This window comes from Chelonoidis abingdonii, chromosome 1, assembly GCF_003597395.2.
Source record: "Chelonoidis abingdonii isolate Lonesome George chromosome 1, CheloAbing_2.0, whole genome shotgun sequence".
NCBI classification, from domain to species: domain Eukaryota; kingdom Metazoa; phylum Chordata; order Testudines; family Testudinidae; genus Chelonoidis; species Chelonoidis abingdonii.
In genome coordinates, this window is record NC_133769.1 from 372703269 (window position 1) to 372727468 (window position 24200).

General features: G+C 44.3%; 1 protein-coding gene across 1 annotated transcript; it reads left to right on the forward strand.

Annotated features, from left to right (window-relative positions):
* Positions 1 to 20612: 20612 nt before the first annotated feature.
* On the forward strand, positions 20613 to 21611 carry LOC116824188 (olfactory receptor 52E4-like). Its single transcript, XM_032779284.2, has one exon. The coding sequence runs from the start codon at positions 20613 to 20615 to the stop codon at positions 21609 to 21611; it is 999 nt and encodes a 332-aa protein (XP_032635175.2).
* Positions 21612 to 24200: the final 2589 nt, after the last annotated feature.

Here is a 24200-nt window from a genome sequence, read left to right on the forward strand (position 1 = left end):
GGGATACCATAAAGGAAGATCTGGATGACCTCGTAACTGGCGTAGTACTGTAATAGTTAATGGATGAAATTGTATAGTGAAAAGTGCAAAGTCATTCACTTAGGGCTTAATAGATAAGAATTTTCATATACATTGCGGACGCATCAGTTGGGAAAAACAGGGGAGAAGACCTTGGCTGGGTATGGTTGAGCGCAGGTGCTAGGAGCCGGCAATCTGTGATCTGGCCGTTATAAAAAAAGCAAAATGCGGTTTAGGTTGCATGAGGCGAGGATTTCCAGCAGAAGAAATAAGGAGTGTTAGTACCGATGTACAAGGCACTGGTGAGACCTCACTGGAATCTAGGCTTGCATTCTGGTCTCCATGTTTAGAAGGCATGAATTCAAAGTGGAACACGTAGGAGAGAGCGCCAACTAGATGATCGAGGAATGGAAAACCTGCCTTATGAAGGGACTCAAAGAGCTTGCTTGTTGTAGACGCCTAACCAAGAAGACTCCGGGGGATATGCTTTGCTCTATGTAAAATATCAGGGGATTACTTAGGGAGGAGGGAATTAATTATAAGCTTAGTACTAATGTAGAACAAGCACAAATGGGTACAAACTGGACCACTTTAGAAGCTTCAGGCTTTGAAATTAGCGAAGTTTTCTAACATTTAGAGGAGTGGAAGTTCTGGGGAACAGCCTCAGGGGGTAGTGGGGGCAAAAGACTATCTGACTTTAGGACAGCTTGATAGTTGTTGGAAGGGATGATATTGATAGGATTAGTTTAAGTTTTGACAAATTTGTTTCTGATATCACCAGATAGGTCTGGCTCAATGGTCTGCGATGGTGATGTTGGTATGGGATGGGGATCGAGTTACTGCGAGATATGCGCATGTATATTTGGGTCGGGAGGAATTTCCTTCCAGGGCAGATTGCGTGATGCTTCTGGGGTTTTTCGCTTCCCCTGCAGCTCGACGCTGGTCATTTGCTGGTGGATTGTCTGTTGAGGTCTTCAAACCACAATTTGAAGATTCAATAACTTCGACATAAGTTAGGGGGTTTTTATAGAACTGGTATGGTTTAGGGTTCTGTGCCCTTGCTTACTTGTGCAGGAGGTCGGACTAGCTGGTCATGTTGGTACCTTCTACCTATGAGTTATGATTTATCGTTGATATTCGGTGGTTTCTCAGATGCCTGTGTGCCTCTATGTTGGTTAATTATTTTTTAGCATATTGCCTTAGTTAAGTGGAGAGATGTTTATGTAATCTTAGTGTTCACAGTTATTTCTGCTCTTTAGTAATATCGTTAAATATTCATTCACATTGGGAAATTTGGTGTTATTCCCGGTCTGTGCTTCTGGTGCCCTGGTGAGTCGGCTGGGCGCAAGCACATGGTGATTTTCCGGTCAATATCATCTTTGTAGTGTCCTAGGTCCCAGTTGCCTAGAGTATGGGGCTGTGTGTGATCTATTGTTGCTTATGTTTCTGTATAATGTTGTATCATTTTTTGTGTATGACTGTTTGGGTTGGCGAACTTTATTTATGTGATGAACTAAGATTTTCAGTATCATCAGCATACTGCTTTTCGATGTTTCACTGTGATCTGCACCCGAGATTGGGTGCCATCGCCTTAAGGCTGGGTGGCTTTAAGGAACTGTATTTTGGCTTCTGCATAGCCAGTAAAGCCTCATTTCCTTCCTTAGTAAACTCTAAAAAAGAGTGATTGGTCCTCCGTCCTGTACCAAAAGTCTCTTCGTATGTGCTCTCGTATTCTGCTGCTGGTTTCCCACATGGGCCAATGTCAGATGCTTCCGACGCAATGACATGAATTGTAGTGGTTGGTCTCAAGTGAGTTTCTATAGTCTCCCATCAACCTGCGCCAGTCATAGGTCTGGCAACAGAGGCTGGTTGACATCAGACTGCAATCCTGGCGTAATAGTCATGGACGGATCGATCTCCTATGATCATCTAGTTCTTTTGAAAGCTGTAATAGTTTGCCTTAAACATCTCTGGCAAAGAGTTCACAGACTGATGGTATGTGTTGGTGAAGAAATACTCCTTTTGTTTGTTTTAGACCACTGGCCAATTAATTTTCATGGGGTGACCCCTAGTTTTTTGTGGTTTGTGAAAGAGTAATAAACTTCCTTTATTTACATTCTCCACATCATTAATGATTTTATAGACATCTTATATGCCCCCTTAGTTGTCTCTAGGGACCTGTACTCCCAGTGTCCTTCATGCGTAATCTTCTTCTCACTCACCATTACAGTTTTCCCTTCGCTTCTGAGGGATTCTGTGGAGGTATGGCTGGACTAGGTGGTGTGACCACGTGCATGAAACTGCAATCTGTTGGGCATTCTTGATGGGACAGTTGGCTATTTCATACTCTAGCTCTTACATTTAAAATCGCCCAGCTGGGATGGTCACTGGAGCAAGGTGGTTGCTGGGGAATGGCTGTGGCGGGATGCTAAGGTGTCTGGGTTTTGCCTTGGGTGTAGGTGGGCCTGTTAGTTCTCCAGTGGCTATGTGTGTTCTGGGGTGTCCGTCTGGTATCCGCCAAACTGCAACCGGTTGTTCTCTTTCTGCTACCTCCATGCCATTTTGTTCAAATTGCCTGCCCTCTCCAGCGGTCTGGATGTTTGATTGATCAGATAAGAGAGATTTCTGACTGCGTCATTTTTCTATATCCAAAACACTGTTTACATCATTATTGGTTATCTCAGGACGGCTCGCTGGACAAACAAATCCAGACATCTCCTTCAAAGCTAGTTACACCTTTCTTTTGACTCATTTATGCAGCAGACCCTTCATTATTTACAGTCAGCCACATCTACTTACTCCAGCCTTCTGTTAAGGGCTTTCAAATTTTATCTTTAAGTTTAGTGTGATTTGAATTTTTCTCTAAATCCAAGGAATCTCCTTAAATTTACTGTGGGTCGAGAAGCGAGATCCTCTCAGCTGATATTGCTATCTCTCGAGGTTGATGATGTTTCTCGATGTGTGGGTGAGTGAGCATGCAGACCTTCTCACTGGACAGTTGTGCTCAAGTGTATGAAAAATGAGTAGTCCAGGAGTCAAGATTACTTATTATTTGGATTTTCATCATACATGTGAGAGTAGTATGGCGTGTTCGCGTTGTGACGAATTTGTGTAAAATCTGGAGCCAGTTGCTTTGTATGAGAGGTCTCTCATATTTTTTCAACTCGTGCAACGCTGTTCATGCTTTCGGGCAAATATCTGTGGGCGTGATGTATGGGTCTGATATCTTCTCTTTTCTTCTCCGGGTTAACTCCAGGGCTCTTTTTTCTCAGTGTCCACTGAGCTTGATCTGTGGGCCTACGCAATGTTTGCCTAGCTTTCCCTCGGTGTTTATATGGTCGGCTTCAAGGACTTGGATTGGACCGATGTATTATCTCTGATTTCTATGTTCTTTCTTCTCGGTAGGGTCTTTGGTGGTTCAGCATTCCGAATCTTGTGCTGCTTTATATCTCTAGTGTCTTCTACATCCTCTGTGATAGCTCACTTTCTTCAGGATCATCTGCTTCCCTGAGCCTATAGCCTAATCTAACTCTACGTGTAGAGAGAAGTGATAAAATAAGAAATATAGCGTAAATGAAGTCTCTCTTTGCTCTCTATGTTATATGTAACTACTCGTTTCCTAGACAGAGGGAGGAGTGAAAATGATCCTCGGATCTGTAATCTCTCGGCGTTACTCAACAAAAAAGAACAAATGTCTCTCTTTTGCTAAAACTAAAGAATAATACCTCCTTGAGTCTCGCAGTCCACATGGAACTGGCATCCTTCTGTAATTATGTTTGCGATTTGTCCATGTGTGAGATGAAGTGTTGGGGCGTGGGATCTGCCGGGACACAGGATTCCCCGGTGCTTTCTTTCCAAATGATGTATATTACGTGTTGGGTGGTTCTGAGATAGCTATGATAGAGAGGTGCATTTTGAGCGAATGTTCCCTAGCTACCGTGATCGTGGAATCTCAGATGCGCTCTCTTTGTGCTGGAGTTGTGTTATCTCAATGCTGCAGACTAGAAATTTGATGTATAGTTCTTTCGCCTGATAACGAACTTTTGATGAACGGCTGTGATTTATCTTATTGTTCCGTTTTCTTACTTGCATTAGACATAGAGTGGCGTGTTTTATTTTATTTTTTGCTTGGTAATTCACTTTGTGTTTCTGCATTGTTATATTTGGACACTTTAATCCTACCTTTGGTATTTAATAAAACCCCCCCCCCCCAAAAAAAAAAAACTTTACTTATAATTAACCCAGAGTCTGTATTGATACTGGAGGTGGGCAAACAGTGTAGCATATCTCTGTCTCGTGTTATTGAGGGTGAACGATTTATGAGTTTACCCTGCATAGCTTTATAAGGGTAAAAATGATTTATTTGGTTTAGGCCATTGGGAGTTGGGCATCTGGTGTTAAGACAGAAAACACTTCTGTGGCTGCTTTCAGTTGTCTGCAATTGTGGGGCGAGTAATTAGGGACCTAGGTCTTGTTGTGAGCAATGGGTGTGGTTGGCTCAACAAGACAGGACTGTGGAGTCCCGAGCTGCCAGGGCAGGAAAGCAGCGCAGAGGTAGTCTGAACTTCTGGGGGGTAGTGACGATGTGAAGTTCAATAGACAGAGATTGAGGTGGATCAAAAGTGTTGGGCACTTGGAGGCAGCAGTCATTGCCCTGTTCCTTTCCACAGCCTTTGTGGGATGTTGTGCTCAGGTTGCTGCAAACTGCACGTCTTATAGGCAATAGGTACCCAGCTCCAGTAGATGGAAGTGAAATTGTGGGAGGAAAGGAGGCTGTCTCGGGCCTGACATTTTCATGTCCTGTCTCAGCGTGACTCCGAATCAAGGGGCAGCACGAAGATTACTGAGTGAGGATACATGTGAGCCACAACCGGGCTCACATCAGCATGTGTCAGTTTTGGCAGCTTTCTTGCTGGGGCACATTGCTAGAGTAAAAAGAGCAGCAATTTGAAGGGCATTGCTATAGGAATGCCATCTAGTGGCCGCAGTCACATGTGCTCCAAAAGCTTCAGTAGCAACAAGACAGACACTGCTGCTATTGCCCCAGACCTCTTAGTGCACCGTCTCAGAGGAGCTGATCGGCCAGCACTCCATTTGCAAGGAAGCCTACATTTCCTTTCGGGATTTGCCATGAATGTAAGACATAATGACTGGTCCAGACTAAAGGTCCATCAAGCCAGTATCTTTGTTCCTCTGCCGTTGCATGGGACGTGCCAAAGGGAATTGAACAGAACAGGGCCACTCCGGGAAAGGGGGCTCAAGTGGGGCAATTTTTCCAGGCCTCATGCCCCGAGGCCCCACGAGAGTTTTCGGAGGCCCCTGGGTTGAGGTCGTTCACTGCATTCATGGGGGACCCCAAAAACTTTACTGGGCTCAGGCCCCCAGAGCGTTCTTCCGTTCCAGGTCTTCGGTGCAATTCGAGTGTGAGGGTCCTTCACTAGGGACCCACTGCCAATTGCCCTGAAGACCATGGGGGACGTCTTTTCGCTGGGACCCCCACAGAAGAGCCTGATCCTCTGGGCGGCCCTGCTTGTATTCAGCTTGCTTTTCTCCTGTGGTGCAGCCAGAATGTAGTGTATTTGCGGACATGGAGTATCATTACTAAAAATAGAAAATTACATCTCAGGCGAGTTCTTTTTGTAGAATATGTGCTGTGACACTCTCACCATTCAACCTGGCACCCCATATTCATCATGTTAATATTATTTCAAAAAATCTTGAACTATTGTTCATGAGTGTCTATGAAAGTGTGTGTCTGAATATGTTATCTTATTTGTATGCAGCATGAGAAATCCCTTACATTCTTATCTCCTGGACCTGGCTACCAAGACCCAAAGATGTATTTCTAGACTGAGATCTGATTAGAACGGCCACACGAGGGGGTAAAGGGAACCCTTCAGGTATGTTAACTCTATGTTATAAGTTGTCCATGCTAGGTTGAAGCACGAAAATGGTGTATATTTTGGATTTTTGAGAACCTAGCAATCTAACTGTTCTCGAATCACTACGAGCGAGTTGGGGCAAGGGAGTACATTTTAAAGAATATTGAATAGAGCTCTGACCGTGTGAGTATAATTTTTGCTGGTTGTGTAAACTTCAGGCAATGAGAGTTATTTGCTAGGGTAGTCTTATGACTCAGGCATGTAGAGTAGCTTCTGGTACAGGGTGGTAAATGTCTGTGAAAAGGGATCAGCGAGCAAGAGCAGGAATTGATTTGGGGAGAAAGCATTTGGTGCTTGTTGGAGGCTCTAGTATTACCTCACTCAGAAGTCGACTGTTAAATGCTATTGCTTCTAAAGAGAAGGACTTGTTCAATGCGCTTAAAGTTTTGTGACACGATGAGATTAATGTTTATAGTAACGCTGTGCTGTTTACGAGATTTTAGGAGAACTTGTTATAGTAATGTATAGGCCTTTGTTGTTGATGGGCAGGGTGGGAGGGAAGAACAGTCTCATTAGCCTGCGTGTTGATTCGTGTTATCCGGTGTATATTCATGATGATAGTATGTGTTGTTTAGAAGCGTGAGGCTTATTACGGTATTGACTTCTAAGCTTACATTGTAGTTTGAGTCGGGGAAAGCACGAAATGTGTTCTGAATGATTTAAGTTATAGCGCATATGTTCGTGGCTCATAGACGTGGATTTATGTTTGTGGCGGTTTGTTGAGGGAGCATTTCGTTTCCGGAGGCTTTATTCTAAATATGTTGTTTTTATGTTTAACCGTTAGTTTTTAAAATTTATACTGTAACCGTGTGATGATTGTGAGTTGGTTAGTGGGGTACGGGGTGGTTTTTTTTAAGTTGCAAGTGATGGTACACAGAATTTCTGCATTGGTGTCGAGTAAGGGTAACTATCTCTGTGTCTGATGTAACTCTACAGAGCCTCGGAGATGATTAGGGGAGGGGCTTGCAGAAATTGGTGTGTTGAAGGGAGATGTCTTGTTGTCGAAATCTTTTAAATGTGTGTTCGTTATAATAAGTTATGTGGACTGCAGTATCAGCTTGTACATTCCTGAGCGCCGCTGGTTGTGTATGTTTCTACATGCATGCACTCTGTGGAATAAGGCTTTAGTGTGGGCGGGAAGACCATGCTCTCGCTCTGTTCTTCTTTCTGACTCGCGTAAGGCAGAACGCAGTAGTCTAGAGAGATTCTGTTGCCCAAGACGCGCGGGGGGGCTCCTTGAACTGGGCTAGCTCCTCATAACCAGTTTAGGAGGAGGTGATTGTAGGCGCAGTAGTGAATGGATCTAAGGGCCCGGGGTTGAGCTAGTGCCGTTGGCAGCCTCGTAGGGTGATTTCGGTCACTGCTTTCGTTGCAAGCTCCGCTACTGTAGAAAGAGTATGCTCATCTCTCTGTCCATGTGAAGACCCGTAAAGGGACGGTGAGGGTATTGTCGTGACAATTGCTGCTTGCCATTAGAAAGGGGGATATAGCTCATGCGTCTTAAGACGCGCACTGATTCCATTTGTTAGAAATCCTGGTAATATAGATTTTGATTGATGATTTTTGCCAAAGTATTTTAGAATATGTCCAGTGTCGACATCCAATGGAAGAAGTTATTGATTTTTCTGACTCATTGATTGCAGTGTTTTGTATTGCATATGTCATTTTTGATCTAAAGTTCTGTTGAGCGATGGGGTGCCTATGATCACGCTCCTTGTTAATGATTTGGACTACGTTAATGTGGACTTCGTGTGGTCAGGCGTGTTCTTTCTTATGTATTTGAGTAACAGGAGCATATTTGCCGGCGATCAAATTAACCTGTGTGGCTGTGGGTAGTTGGGTTTGCGTTTGGTTTTTGAGAAATGAAAGCCTCGTGTTTTTTCTCGGCGTGTATGTCAATTATCTCCTGTACATCCTTTGTATATAGCTTTGTTGATATCTTAATTTCATTACTCGCTTGCTGTGCCTCAGTCGCCAACAGGACTCAACACGAGACATTAAACCTTGCGACTGAATGGGGCTGGTGCCCAGTGAGGGATCAGGATTTGCTAGCCTGTATGTTGGTAAAAAAGATTGGTGGAGTGTTCGTGTCCATCAGGGGTACACACTGTTGAGGTTCGCTTGGATCTGAGATGTATAATCTTTATTTTCGTGTTGGGCCTGCTTTGTGCAGGAGGTCAGACTAGATGGTCATGTTGGTCCCTTCTGACCTATGAGTCTATGAGTCTATGAGTCTAATCATGTCTCTATGTGTAATTATCTTTTAATAAATCTTAAAGTTAATAAGAATTGTTAAGAATCTAAGTGAGTATTTCAGTAATATCTTAAATATTCATTCACATGGGAAATGGTGTGTCAATTTTTTTTTTTATTTTATAATTTTTTTTTAACCTTTGGGTTTGGCAGAACTTTATTATATGATGAACAAGATTTTCAATAATCATCAGCATACTTGACTTGGCTGTCTGGTTGGCAGCCCAAGGCTGGGTGGCTTTAAGGGAACTGTATTTTGGCTTCTGCATAAGCAGTAAAGCATCATTTCCTTCCTTAGTAAACTTAAAAAAAGTCATGTTGTGTTAGAACAAAGGTCTATCTAGCCCAGTATTCTGTCTTCCAACAGTGGCCAATGTCAGATGCTTCAGAGCGAATGAACAGAACAGATAATTCTCAAGTGATCCATTCCCCATCAACCTTTCCCAGCTTCTGGCAAACAGAGGCTAGGGACATCAGGACTGCCAATCCTGGCTAATAGTCATGGACGGATCGATCCTCCATGAATTCATCTAGTTCTTTTGAAAGCTGTAATAGTCTTGGCCTTCACAACATCCTCTGGCAAAGAGCTTCACAGACTGACTGTGTGTTGTGTGAAGAAATACTTCCTTTTGTTTGTTTTAGACCACTGCCAATTAATTTCATTGGGTGACCCCTAGTTTTTGTGTTATGAGAAAGAGTAAATAACACTTCCTTATTTACATTCTCCACATCATTAATGATTTTATAGACCACTCTTATATGCCCCCTTAGTTGTCTCTAGGGACCTGTACTCCAGTGTCCCTTCATGCGATAATCTTCTTCTCACTCACACTTACAGTTTCCCTTCGCTCTGAGGGTATCTGGGAGGTATCTGGGCCTGAGGACCTTTGGTGTGACCACGGTGCAATGAACTGCAATCTGTTGGGATTCTTGAGGCAGTTGGCCTTTTCATACTCTAGCTCATTACATTTAAAACATCGCCCAGCTGACTGGTCACTGGAGCAAGGTGAGCTGCTGGGGAATGGTGTGGCGGGATGATAAGGTGTCTGGGGTTTTCCTTGGGGTGTAGGTGGGGCCTTAGGCTTCTCCCAGTGGTATGATGTGGTCTTGGGGTGTCCCTTCTGGTATCCGCCCAAACTGCAACCAGGTTTGTTCCTTTCTGCTACCTCCATCCATTTTGTTCCAAATTGCACTGCCTCTCCAGCGGTCTGGGACTGCTTGTATTGATCAGCATAAGAAGCAAGACTTTCTGCTGAGTCCATTTTCTTATCCCATAAACACTGTTTTACATCATTATTGGTTATAGTCAGGAAGTGCTCCTGGACAAACAAATCAGACATTCCTTCAAAGCTAGTTACACCCTTTCTTTTGACTCATTTATGCAACAGACCCTTCATCTGATTTACATCAGCCACATTACTTACTCCAGCCCCTCTGTTAAGGGCTTTAAATTTTACTCTTTAAGTTTTAGGTGTGATTTGAAATTTTTTCAAAACCAAATCCTTAAATTTACCATGGTCAGAAGCATCCTCAATAGGCATCTTGTTGAATATGTTCAGAGCTCTTCCAGCCGCTCAAAATGCACAGTTTCTCAAAAGTGATGAAAAAATCAGTAATATCATTGGATTCATCATACAGTGGATATAGTCATTCCCAGTTGTCAATTTTTGTGGAAATGGAGCCAGCTGTTGAAAGGTTCCATTTTTTCAACTCCATAACAGGCAGTTCATGCTTCTGGGCCAAAATCTGGGCCTGAATATGGGTCTGTATTTCTTTCTCTTTTAACTCCAGGGCTCTTTTATTCTCAGTCTCCACCCTGGCTGTTTCTGCCTACAAGCATTTTGCCTCCTTCCTCTCCTCTATGTCCAACTTCAAGTGCTTTATGGACATTTATCTTTCATGTTCTTTCTGTCTTTTTTCAGCTTCCAATCTGGCTAATTCTAGTTTCTTTTGGACCTCACTTTTCATCATCCTAGCCTTCGTGCGCTTAGCCTAATCTAACCCAAGAGTTAGAAAGAAAAAAAAAATAGCTTGTGAATTCCCTTGCAGGAATTAACTACTCTTTCCTCAGACAGAGAAAAAGACCTCCAGCTGCTCTCAGCGTTACCAAAAAAAAAAGAAAAAAGTCCTTTTTAAAACAAAATAAACCTCCTTGGTTTTCAAGTCCACATGAACTGGAATCCATCTTTAATATGCTGCATTTCCATTGAGAAGGGGTGGGGACTCAGAGGGACAAAGGATCCCTGACTTATACAAAAGATATATAAGTGGGTGGAACAGAATGAAGAGAGGAGCCATCATGAGAAATCCCCTAGCTACCACCTGAGCTGGAACAAGGGCTGTACCAGGGGAAAGGACTGTGCCCAGACTAGGAAGGTGTCTAGTCTGTGAAAGAAACTCTGAGGGTGAGATCTTATCTGTATTCAGTTTCTTACTGCATTAGACATAGACTTGCGTGTTTTATTTTATTTTGCTTGGTAATTCACTTTGTTCTGCTTGTTACTATTTGGAACCACTTTAATCCTACCTTTGGTATTTAATAAAACCACTTCTTACTTATTAATTAACCCAGAGTCTGTATTAATACCTGGAGGTGGGGGCAAACAGCTGTGCATATCTCTGTCTCAGTGTTATTGAGGGTGAACAATTTATGAGTTTACCCTGCATAAGCTTTATACAGGGTAAAATGGATTTATTTGGGTTTAGACCCCATTGGGAGTTGGGCATCTGAGTGTTAAAGACAGGAACACTTCTGTGAGCTGCTTTCAGTTGTCTGCAACTGTGGGGCGAGTAATTCAGACCCTGGGTCTGTGTTGGAGCAGATGGGTGTGTCTGGCTCAACAAGACAGGATGCTGGAGTCCCGAGCTGCCAGGGCAGGAAAGCAAGCGCAGAGGTAGTCTTAACCTCTCTGGGGGGTAGCTGAGCATGTGACAGATTCATAGACAGAGCTTGAGGTGGCTCAAAAGTTGTGGCACTTGGAGAGCAGCAGTCATTGCCCTGTTCCCTTCCACAGCCTTTGTGGGGATGTTGTGGCATCAGGCTTGCTGCAAAGCTGCAAGTCTATAGAGCAATAGGTACCCCAGCTCCAGTAGATGGAAGTGAAATGTGGAGGCAAAGGAAGGCTGATCACTCGGGCCTGACATTTTCAATGCTCCTGGTCTCCAGCAGCTGCTCCGAATCAAGGGGCAGCACAAGATTACGAGTGAGGATACATTGAACCCACAACCGGCTCCATCAGCTGTGTCAGTTTTGGCAGCTTTCTTGCTGGGGACACATTGCTAGAGTAAAAGAGCAGCAAATTCTGAAGGGGCATTCTACTAAGGAATGCCACTAAGTGGCCAGCAGTCACATGGGCTCCAAAAGCTTCAGTAGCAGAACAAGACAGACACTGCGTGACTATGCAACCAGACCTCTTTAAGCACCTTCTCAGAGACTGATCAGGCCAGCACTCCATTTGCAAGGAGCCTACATTCCTTTGGCATTTGCCATGAAGATAAGAACATAATGACTGGGTCAGACTAAAGGTCCATCAAGCCCAGTATCTTGTCCTCTGACAGTTGCTAATGGCGAGTGCCCCAAAGGGAATGAACAGAACAGGGCCACTCGGGAAAGGGGGGCTCAAGTGGGGCAATTTTCCCAGGCCTCATGCCCCGCAGGAGCCCCCACGAGAGTTTTTCGGGGCCCCTGGAGTGAGGTCGTTCACTCATTCTGGGGGCCCCCAAAAACTCTCACTGGGCTCAGGCCCCCAGAGCTTCTTCCGTTCCAGGTCTTCGGTGGCAATTCAGTGGTGAGGAGTCCTTCCACTCTAGGACCCACTGCCAAATTGCCCTGAAGACCCATGGCGGGGAGATCCTTCTGCCCTGGGACCCCCCACCGAAGAGCCCTGAATCCTCTGGGCGGCCCTGCTGTACTTCAGCTTGCTTTTCTCCTGTGGTACAGCCAGAATGTAGTGTTTTTGAGGACATGGAGGTATCTCTTACATAAAAATAGAAAATTACATCTCAGCGAGTTCTATTTTGATAGACATATTGCTGTGACACTCTGCACCCCAAATCAACACCCTGGCACCCCCATATTCATCACTGTTATATTATTTCAAAAAATCTTGAACATAATTTGTCACATGAGGTGTCTATGGAAAAGTGTGGTTTCCTGAATATGATTATCTTATTTGTATGCAGCATGAGAAATCCCTTTACATCTTTATCTCACTGGACCCTGGCATACCAAGACCCCAAAGATTATCTTAGACTGAGATCCCTGTTGAAGGCCACACCGAGGGGAAAGGAAACCCAGTAGTTAAACTCATGTTAAGGTTTCGTAAGGAGTTGAAAGACACAATGGGTATTGAACAAACCAATCTGTCCAAACAAAAGGCTTGGTACAATAAAAATACTTCGAAATGCCTACCTGTGATAAAAGTTTTGGTGTTGTTAAATCTCAAAATAGAAAGTTAGTTGCTAAGGGTAAATCTTATGACAAAAAAATTAGCACTGATGGTAAATCTATGAAAAGGTGAAACAGGAATGATTTGGGGAGAAAGCTTTTGGACATACTAGGAATAATCAACAAGAAGCCGTACATGCCTATTGCTTCTAAAGAGAACACCTGTTCACAGGCTAAAAGCCTGTCACAGGAGGGAAATGATAATAAACCTCATCTGCTGTTTGGAAGGGAAAACTGAGGCAGAACAGCTCATGGTGTTGATGAATATATGTATTGACTTACAACTAGTCGGAAAAGCAGAATGGTTAACAATGCTGCACAGACAGCACTCTAGCTGACTTCTGAGATCATTAGGCTTATCTACAAAGTGTTGACAGGTACACAGAAATTTGCAAGAACACCTGTGGATAACTCTACAACACTCGGGAACTGTATGGTCAAAAAGTAAAGGGAGCCTTAAAAAAAGTAATGATTAGAGATATTCCTATCTCCTAGAACAGACCCTGAAAGTTTATTGAGTCCAGCCCCCTGCTTTCACTAGCAGAACCAAGTACTGATTTTTGCCCCAGCTCCCTAAGTAGCCTCCTCATAACCCACAGTTTAGTAGGCCAATGATCAAACCACTGAGCTATCCTTCCCAGCCTTGACCACACTGCTTCTGCATCAGCCAGTGACTAACTCTCCTGCAGTGAACTAAGGGGGTGAGGTGTGACATGCTGTGCCCAAAGCAACACCCTGGCAGCCCCATCGTTACCATGGTAATATGATTTTGATATGATTTTTGCAAAGTATTTAAAATATGTCATGTAAGACATCAATGGAAAAGTTATGATTTTCTGACTATGATTGCACTGTTTGTATGCATATGTCATTTTTGCTCCTAAAGTTCTGAAAGCATGGAGGGCATGTGATCAGCTCCTGTGATTCTGGACTCCATCTTGTGGCTTTTCTTTTCCACTAACTGTGCTGGGAGTTTTGCTTGGGAAAATGAAGCTCTGTCTACTTGGCAGGAGCTATACAATCTGAAGCGACATCATCACTTGGCCTCACTCCCAACAGAACTCAACACGAAAGACATTAGAACCTGCGACTGAACTGGGGCTGTGGCCCCAGGCTGAAGGGATTTCTAGCCTGTGTATGGAAGATTGGTGGATTGTTTGTACCATCAGGGTCACACACTGTTTGATTCAAAGCCTGTCTAGTGTATAGAACTTAGATTGTGATGTTGTTTATTTCCCAGATTTCAACTTTGTTCTTTAAACTATTACTTATAATCACATAAACAATTGATCTTCCTGTGATTAATAAATCTGGTTTATATTGTTTTCCTTACTACAGGATGTTTTTTGAAACGTAAAAGGGAAATCTGCTCAGGCTGATGTATTGTCCTCTCCACATTGAGGGAGGGGCAGTCTGGGAAATAAACTGATACTGGTCAGGCTTTTGGCCAGGGCAAGATGGTACAGCTCTTGGGTCCTAGGCTGGGGAGCTGAGGGGAATTGGTTGGAAACTCTCTTTTGTTTTTTCATGGCTGGCTAGTGGAAGCATTCGTGTAACTGCAGCTGGGTGTGTTCCTGTCTGTGTGTTGCTGTGTAAGTGCAAGACCTGAGAGGATTGCAGCTTGTCACAGCCTCCTGGTGTGAGAGGGGGCCCAGACTGGTTTGCCAGAGGGCTTGGCAGTCCCCAGTTCCAGGTTGCACCCCAGTGAATTCCTTCCCCTCCCTCCAGTGAACAGGCCCTGAAAGACTGTAAGTCCATTTCCCCATTTTCATGTGGTCACTTACTGACAGAGAGGCCGTGGTTATGGAAGGGAAGTCAGGACACTTGGATTCTGTCAGCCCGTGTCTGTGTGACCTTGGAAAAGTCATGTTTTCCCGTGCCTCGGTTAACCAATCATTGAGATGGTTTGTAGTGATTTTCTGTGCTAGGTGTTTTGAAGATTCATCAGTGAAAGGTGCTGCACAGTATAATGATAGTTACTGGTGAGAAGTACTGATCTCTGATGCCTTAGCAACAGCCTCGTGTGTTTGCTCTAAGTGCTTGTGTCTCCTGTCAGTTAACTTTCTCCAGGTCTCTCTGTCTACTATCTACTCATCTATCCTGAGAATTTACAGGATATCAGATCCTCTGAAGAGTGAGGCTTTATCCCTAGTTTTCTTACTCATCAACTATAATTTTAAATATATGCACACAAACATACAGAGCAGCCAATTCCTCTCTGACTCAGCGCAGAGCCCCAGAGTTCTCATCTCTCTTTGGGAAGGTCCCTTAATTACTGTTTACTCCTAAAGCTGGATAATTAGCAAGAAGAAGAGACATGCATCTCTACAGACTGTTTACATTCAGAGCCTCCTTTCTTCTCTAGAGACTGAGCGAACCCCACTGTGATTACACAGAGCTATATTATAAATGGTGCACATCCCCGTGTTGTCTCTCATAGTGGGATCCTGCTGCAGATGCCGGGTTGAGAGAGGTGTGGGTAATGGATATCTGAGAGGGATTCCTATGGAGGACACTTCTGTCTCAGAATTCACAGGTACCCATCTCTTGCTGAGGAGCTCACCCGATCGACAATCCCTGTGTAACGTGGACTTGGAGGGATAGAGAGTAAGTCTGTGTCCTTTCCACTCTGCACAACCATGGAACATATCAGGGCCCTTTCCATAAGTGATGAGTTTGCTATAGAATCACTGGCCAAAATGTCACTGATTTCTGTGCACCCCTGCTCTTCCCAGCTGATGGCCTCCAGCCTCAAAGTGATGCATTTCAGTGGCATAGTGAATCCTTCAGTATCAAAGATGTTAGTAGATGTGCAATACAAGGCCAGATTCTGAGACCACAACCCGTACTTTGCTCAGGCCTTGGAGCAGGAACTGAGTACTGATGTCAGTAGACAGCTATGTGTTAATTCACAGACACTGTCACCTCCTCCTCTTGCATTTCAGGGCTCTGTCTGTTAATGGGGAGAGGGACAGGGGCTGTTACCTGACATTTATCTGCTGGAAAACTTGGTGGTGCTAGGGCTCCTCACTAGAACAATAATGAGAATTTTTCAATATGGATAACACATACCTTCTCCTGAGAAATCAGCTGAACTGTTTTGCCTGAAACTTAAAAAACAAACAAACAAAAAAAAAACCCACAATTCTTCTCGAAATAGACATCCATCATGGGAAATTTCAGTCCAAACACCTAAAATTTGGCAAACTTATAAGCAACTGAACATGAGTTCTTCTAATGGAAGGTGTCAGACAGCCTTAACTACAGGTGATGCTACCAGCACCACCTATAATGGCCAATCGATTCGTGAATCCCATTCTTCTATGCTCTTCGCTCCAATAATGTTGGTAGCAAGGAGTTCTACAGACCAAATAGGAATTATGGTAGCAATTACCTTTTCTCAATGTTATATGTTCAGACCTTCAATTTAACTAAATCTTCCCTTGTTAATGATATGAGACACATTAAATATAAATGCCTGGTCTTCTTTCTTTATCAATAGCTCCACAGGGTTTAAGGTCAGAAGGGACCATTTGATCATCCAGTCTGACCTCCTGTAAAACACAGACCCATTAAATTTCACTCAGTTACCTCTGGATTGAGCCAAAAGACGAGTGTGTCACTAAGGCTGACTCTACACTAGGATTTTATATCACAGAATGATAGAGCCATAGAGTTATAAGGGAACTCAAAGAACAGCTAGTCTATCGCCTGACAAGATGCAGGATTTGTTTTGTCTTAGTCTCCAACTGAGACTAAATCCACACCAAGTTGAGGAATGCTATCACATACCATGACCTGCATGTTACACTTCAGATAATATAACCTAACATTGCATTTGCCTTTTTTGAAACATTTTTCCTAACGTTCAACCTAAACTGCCCTCACTGCAGTTAAGTCCATTGCTTCTTGTCTTCTCTTCAGATGTTAAGGAGAACAGTTTTTCTCCCTCTTTCTAATAACCTTTAGGTATTTGAAAACTGTTATCATGTCCCCCTGTCAGTCTTCTCATATTTAGAGTAAACAAATATAACTCTTTCAGTCTTCCATCATAGGTCATGTTTTCTAGACCTTTAATCATCCTTTCCTCCAGTTTTTCCAGATCATTTTGCATGTTTATCCGATTCTCCAAAGACTTGCAACCCCTCCCAACTTGATATCATCTGCAAACTTAATAAGTGTACTCTCATGATCACTTTCCCCCAAGTTGCCTTCCGCTTTCAAATTCTCAGCAGTTCCTCCTTATATGTCAAAATCGAGTCTAGAACAACCTCTCTCCTAGTAGGTTTCTCCAGCTTCTGGAACAAAAAATTCTCTCCAATACATTCCAAGATTTGTTAGATAATCTGTGCCCTGGTGTAGACAGCATGAGATGAATTCTTCCATCGACCTCGCTACCACCTCTCTGGGATTACCTGTGCTGAGGGGAGAAGCCTTCTGCCTGTGTAAGTAGTGTCTATATTGAAGCTCTGTGGCAGCATGGCTGTAGCATTTCAAGTGCAAACAGCCCTTCAAGCAGATCTTCCAGAAAATCATCCAGTCTGGATCTGCAAACATGGGGAATTGGAGAATCCAGCAATTCCTCCACAGTGAGTCCCAATGGTTAATCACCATCAGTGCTAACTATTTGGCCCCAATTTTGATATATAATTTGCCTGGCTTCCACTTCCAGCCCTTCGGTCTTGTTCAGCCTTTGTCTGGTAGATTACAGAGCCCATTATTACCCATGATTTTCTCCCTACAAAAGTCTCCGCTTGATCATCTTTTTGATAAGTTGATCAGATAGACACATTGAAGTCTAATGATCCAGCCTTTTCTCTATCTTCAAATCATTTTAGTGTCTCCTTTTTGCCCACTCTCCAAGTACATCTTTTTTCCAATCTCAACCCCAGAACTGGATGCAGTTTACTTCACTAATTCCATGGGAAGAAGTAAAATCCTTTCCCTGCTCCAACTAACCAACTCATTATTTACCCCTACTAAATCAAATGCGTCTGAGAAATCAAGGTTCATTGTATTAGCATTTTTCCCTGGATCAGCCAATGTGCACTCTCATAAAAGGATGAAATCAGGTTTGTTTGACAATATCTGTTTTGCATTAACTCTGTTGGTGACAGGTATTTACATATCTAGACCTTTTTTTTTTTTTTACTAATCTCATATCACCTTTTCTGTTGTTTCATAACCTAGTCAATATTTTATAAGAAAAACCTTTCCCTTTATTTTTTTAATACTTTACATTTAACATAAGAATTTACATAAAACTTTTCCAAGATTTCTCTTGGTGGTAATGTACTTAATAAATTCCTTTTTGTGATTCATAGCCCTGCCAAACATGCAGGTTTCCCTGATATCTTAACATCTCTTATGAATTTTCTAAACTTGCAATTTCTGTTCTTGGCTATCCATTTCCCCTTTTTCCTCTTTGTTATATATTGCTTCCCCCCCCCCCCACTCCTTGCTGCCTTCACTTTGCCACTGATTAGGATATTTGCCCAAAGTTGTTCACTTTGTTTACTAACCCTCATTCTAATAAACTGTTATCAAAGAATTACCAATATGCATTCACATTTTTCTGTTTACATTTTTCCTCCCAATCAGTTTTGCTGATAATTTTCCCCAGATTTGGGGAATTAGTCCTCCTGGAGTGCTAAGTGTCTATCGATAGTACTGGTTGGAACTGTCCATCTGAATGTAAATTAGTTTCATTTTTTATTATTCTCTCCTATATTATATTCTCTCTTCTTTGCTCCTGTGCAAACTTAAGAGTCCCAGACTCTTCTATCTGTTTGCATATGTCAATCTCCCCCATTCTCAAAGCCTGTCTTGGAAATCCCCTTTACATACGCTATGCCCTTAACAGAGACTGGGTGACCAAAACTGAACATATATCGTGAACATGTTATTCTCCATCCCATATCTTGGAGATCTGAACATTATTTTGTTTTCTCCACTGCTTCGAATGAGCAAGCATTTATCACGAGCTGCTGTCAATGGCACCCAGGACTTTCCCCAGAGGTATGTTCTAGTTGGGATGTTTCTCCCAGCACATGTCATCCCAAAAGTTTGTATTTTTCCCCTCGATGATTTTGAGCAACTGGATGAATGGGGAAAGCAGCAGAGAATCCTGTGGCACCTTATAGACTAACAGACGTTTTGGAGCGTGAGCTTTCGTGGGTGAATACCCACTTCGTCAGACGCAGGTAGTGGAAATTTCCAGGGGCAGGTTATATATATGCTAGCAAGCAAGCTAGAGATAACGTGGTTAGTTCAATCAGAAGGATGGGGCCCTGTTCTAGCAGTAGAGATTTGAAAACAAGGGAGGAGAACTGGTTCTGTAGTTGACAAGCCATTCACAGTCTTTGTTTAGTCTTGAGCTGATGGTGTCAAATTTGCAGATGAACTGAAGCTCAGCAGTTTCTCTTTGAAGTTGTCCTGAAGTTTTTTTGCTGCAGATGGCCACCTTAAGGTCTGCTATAGTGTGGCCAGGGAGGTTGAAAGTGCTGTCCTACAGGTTTTGTATATTGCCATTCTAATATGTGAACTTGTATCCATTTATCCTTTTCCGTATGACTGTCCAGTTTGGCCGATGTCATAGCAGAGGGGCATTGCTGGCATATGATGGCGTATTACATTGGTGGACGTGCAGGTGAATGAACAGGTGATGGTACGGTGATCTGGTTAGGTCCTGTGGATGTGTCGCTGGTGTAGATATGTGGCAGAGTTGGCATCGAGGTTTGTTGCATGGATTGGTTCCTGAGCTAGAGTTACTATTTACGGTGTGCAGTTGCTGGTGAGAATAAGTTTCAGGTTGGCAGGTTGTCTGTGGGCAGGATTGGCCTGCCCCAAGACCTGTGAAAGTGTGAATCATTGTCCAGGATGGGTTGAAGATCCCTGATGATGCGTTGGAGGGGTTTTTAGCTGGGGGCTGTATGTGATCGGCCATGGAGTCCTGTGATTTCTTTCTTGGGTTTGTCTTGCAGTAGGAGCTTCTGGTACACGTCTGGCTCTGTTGATCTGTTTCCTAATTTCCTCGTGTGGGTATTGTAGTTTTTGAGAATGCTGGTGGAGATTTTGTAGGTGTTGTCTCTGTCTGAGGGTTAGAGCAGATGCGGTTGTACCTCAGTGCTTGGCTGTAGACAATGGATCGTGTGATGTGCCCGGGATGGAAGCTGGAGGCATGAAGGGGCATAGCGGTCGGTGGTTTTTGAGATATGAGGTGGTGTTAATGTGACCATCACTTATTTGCACCGTGGTGTCTAGAAAGTGGACCTCCCGTGTAGTTTGTTCAGGCTGAGGTTGATGGTGGGGTGGAAGTTGTTGAAATCGTGTGGAATTTTCTAGAGTCTCCTTCCATGGGTCCAGATGATGAAGATGTCCTCAATGTAGCGTAGGTAGAAAAGGGGCGTGAGTGGACGAGAGCTGAGGAAGCGTTGTTCCAGGTCAGCCATAAAAATATTGACGTATTGTGGGGCCACGCGGGTGCCCATAGCAGTGCCATTGATCTGGAGCTATATATTGTAATCAAACTTGAAATAGTTGTGTGTGAGTAAAAAGGATGAATGGGGAACTCCCTTCAGTATGAACTCCCTATCCTGGTTCTCATTGCATTAAGGAACAATGATGGATTACCACTATCCACACTTGTGTTTCCTGCTCGCTCCTCTTAAGGTTCCTCCACCACAAAGTGTAGGAATTATTAACGCAAGCAGCATAATAAAATTGTGGAATTGGATTTAGTAGGGTCATTTTTCATAGCTATTCTCTCTGAGTAATGAAAATGTTATTTTTGCAGTGTGCGTAGAGTGATCAATCTGCTTCTTCCATGATAACAGCCTCCACTACTGCATGCAGTCTCTCATGTTAATGTTGTCTCTCCATGCAGGCATTTCTACTGTGACCATCACCCGAGATCCTGGGAACACACAGAAAGTCAGGGGAGCATACGCTAAATGGAGAAGACACCCTTATGCCTCAGAGTTGGACACTTTCTCCTCTACACCATGTCAGATTCGAACACAACCGACTTCACCAACCCCTCCACCTTCATCCTACTTGACATTCCTGGCCTTGAGGCAGCCCATATCTGGATCTCCATTCCCTTCTGTGCTATGTACATCACAGCCGTATTGGGGAACTTCACCATCCTGTTCATCGTTAAAAGGGATCCAAGCCATCACGGGCCCATGTTCTATTTCCTCTGCATGCTGGCTGTCACCGACCTGGTCATGTCCACATCCACCATACCCAAAATGCTGAGCATTTTCTGGTTCAATTTGAGGGAGATCAGTTTCAGTGCCTGCCTCACCCAGATGTATTTCATTCACTGCTTCTCAGCGATGGAGTCTGGAATCCTTATGGCTCTGGCTTTTGATCGCTTTGTTGCCATCTGCCATCCCCTCAGACATTCCACCATCCTGACAAACTGTGTTGTAGCCAAGATAGGCATGGCCGTGGTGCTGCGCAGTGGCATAATCACATTACCCTATCCCTTCCTGGCGAGGCAGTGGCCATATTGCAGAACCAATATCATCCCCCACTTTTTTTGTGGGCATATAACTGTGGTGAAGCTGGCCTGTGCTGACATTAGCATCAGTAGTTACTATGGGCTTTTTCATCTTCTCTTTGTGATCGGAATGGATGTGTTTTTTATCATTGTGTCTTATACTCTGATCCTCCAGGTCATCTTCTGCCTCCCCACAAAAGATGCCCGGCTCAAGACTTTTGGGACCTGCATTTCTCATCTTTGTGCCATCTTAGCTTTGTACATACCAAATTTCTTCTCCTCTCTCACACACCGGTTTGGCCACAATGTGCCCCGGCACTTCCTCGTTCTCATTGCCAGTGTGTACCTACTGGTACCCCCCATGCTACACCCCATCATCTATGGGGTGAGGACCAAACAGATCCGGGGCAGGCTGCTCCAGCTCTTTACTCATAAGGAGACCTAAATGTTTCCTACTTGTGCTCTGGCTCTCAGATTGAGCTCCATGCAGAGTTGGCTGGTGCATGATGCTGAGGCCTCTTCCCTGAATCACTTACTGGACAGACAGAGAGATTAAATCCTGTCCTGTCCTAACTGTCCTGTGTCAATGTGATGAACTGGGGAGTCAGATTATGTACACTACACTGGGTTGTGACCTTTCTAATTGCTATTAGCTGAATGCCTGAAATTACAATCTTGCCCCATCTCTTCTGTCAAGCCTCGACCCTGCTGTGAGTCTTCTCCCCAATGCTCTGCTCTTTTCACTAACTCTGTATAGAGAGAGAGACCCCATCAGGACTCCTGGGATCTATTGCGGCTCTGGGAGGGGCGTGGGGTATAGTGGGTTGCAGCAGGAGACAAATACATCTGGGGTCTAATTAAGAAGATCAGAATGGCCACACTGGGTAAAACCAATGGTCCAAGTAGCCCAGTAGCCTGTCTTCTGACAGTGCCCAGTGCCAGGTGCTTCAGAGGAATGAACAGAACATGAAAATCAACCTGTGATTCATGTGGAGCAGCTCAGCAGAAGCGGGCAGAAGCCCTGAGGCTGGGCTGTCTCAGATTTATCTGACAGGAGTTCAAGCCTCCAGCCCTGGTAGGCACCACTGGGAGAGGGGAAGAGCCCAGGCTGCCTGGGTGGAACGGCAGAAGAAGTCCTCGGTTCAGGCTGCCCTGAGCCCTTGCCGCAGAGACAGGTGCTGTGGAGGGAAGAAGTCCTTCTCATTTGTGTCCCCTCCACCTTCCTTACTGCTCCCATCCAGGGGTTGTCTCCTTTGCCCTGTCCTTAGATGATCCTTATGTGGTGGGGTTTTTGCCTCCCCTCCTTCACCATTTAGGGGCTGATCTCTTCCTTCCATCTCCCTTTCCATTTCTGGAGACAGAGTGTACAGTCACTGCAATAGTGGTCTTCTCCCTCTTTGCCCAGAGGATCATCGTAGGTACAGGACGATGGAGGAGCTGAGGGAGGAGCTTCACCCTTTTCTGGTAGACACCTGCAATTTCAAGGGTAAAGTGAAGCTCTCTCTCCAGCATTGGGGAGACTTCTACCTTGTCCTCTTGGCCATGAGAGATGTTTTGGAGGAGTAGAGGGGAAACAGAGTTAGGACATCCTGTTCTACCTGTGGGCCCACAACTTCTGTGACAAGCCTTTCAGGTTGATCAGTGATTGTTGCAAGGCCGAATGGGGTTTCCATGCTCATGAGGATCCTCCTCAGCCCTCAATGTTATGAAGGTTGAAGAAGCAGAAACCCTTTCCCGTACCATAGCTAAGACGAATTCTATTGCCCAGCTGAATGTATGTGATGTCTCACACCAAACCAGCAGGCACCCAATGTAAGAGTCAAAATGCGACCTTGTAGCAAAAGCACATGTGCTATGTAATGTGAATCACTTGATTCAGTGTGAAATAAGTCTTCCCTTTGTTCTCTGAAATGTGTCTTTTTAAATACTACTCTTCCTTTTTTTCCTCCGGCAGCTGCAAATGTTTCTATGCTCCCCCTATCATTTCCATCCCAGAGGCTAGTGCAGATTAGAAGGCAAAAAAAATGCACTTGCAACTAGGTGTTCTCAGTGCTCATGAAGTGCTCCCACACTGAACGAGCTCTGCAGAATGCGGGGAGGCAAACAATGGCCAACTCCAGGAAAGCGTTAAATGAACGTGATGAGAGGAGGGAGAAGCACACTGAGAGGAGGCAGGATGCAGTGCTGAGGCTAATGGAGGAGAAAACTGACATGTTCAGGCATCTGATGGAGCTGCAGGAAAGGCATCAGTAGCACAGACTGCCACTGCACTCCCTGTGTAATCACCTGGCCTCCTCCCCAAGTTCCATAGCCTCCTCACCCAGATGCCTAAGAACAGGGACGGAGGGGGAGGACGGCTACAGGCACCTAGCCACTCCACCCCAGAGGACTGCCCAAGCAACATAAAGCTGCCATTTAATAAGTTTTGAACTGTAGTGTGGCCTTGTCCTTCCCTCCTCCCCTCATCCACCACCCCAACTGATGTTTCGCTGCTCACCCACCCGTCCCTGGCTACCTTGTGAGTTTTCCCCCAATTTGTGTGATGAATTAATAAAAAATGCATAATTTGGAAACAACAATGGCTTTATTGCCTCTGAAAGTAGTGATCGAAGGTGGGAGGTCAGTTGGCTTACACAGAAGTAGAGTCAACCAAGAGAGCAGGTTTCCATAACTCATAGACTTTAAGGTCAGAAGGGATCATTATGATCATCTAGTCTGACCTCCTGCACAATGCAGGCCACAGAATCTCACCCATCCAGTTCTGTAACAAACCCCATACCTATGTCTGAGTTATTGAAGTTCTCAAATTGTGGTTTGAAGACCTCAAGCTGCAGAGAATCCTCCAGCAAGTGATCTATGCCCCATGCTGCAGAGGAAGGCGAAAAACCTCCAGGGCCTCTGCCAAGCTGCCTGGAGGAAAATTCTTTCCCGACCCCAAATATGGCGATCAGCTAAACCCTGAGCATGTGGGCAAGACTCACCAGCCAGCACTAAGGAAAGAATTCTCTGTAGTAACTCAGATCCCATCCCATCA

Coding starts and splice junctions, on each gene's coding strand:
- LOC116824188 (XM_032779284.2), top strand. CDS start 20,613: ATGGAGAAGACACCCTTATGCCTCAGAGTTGGACACTTTCTCCTCTAC.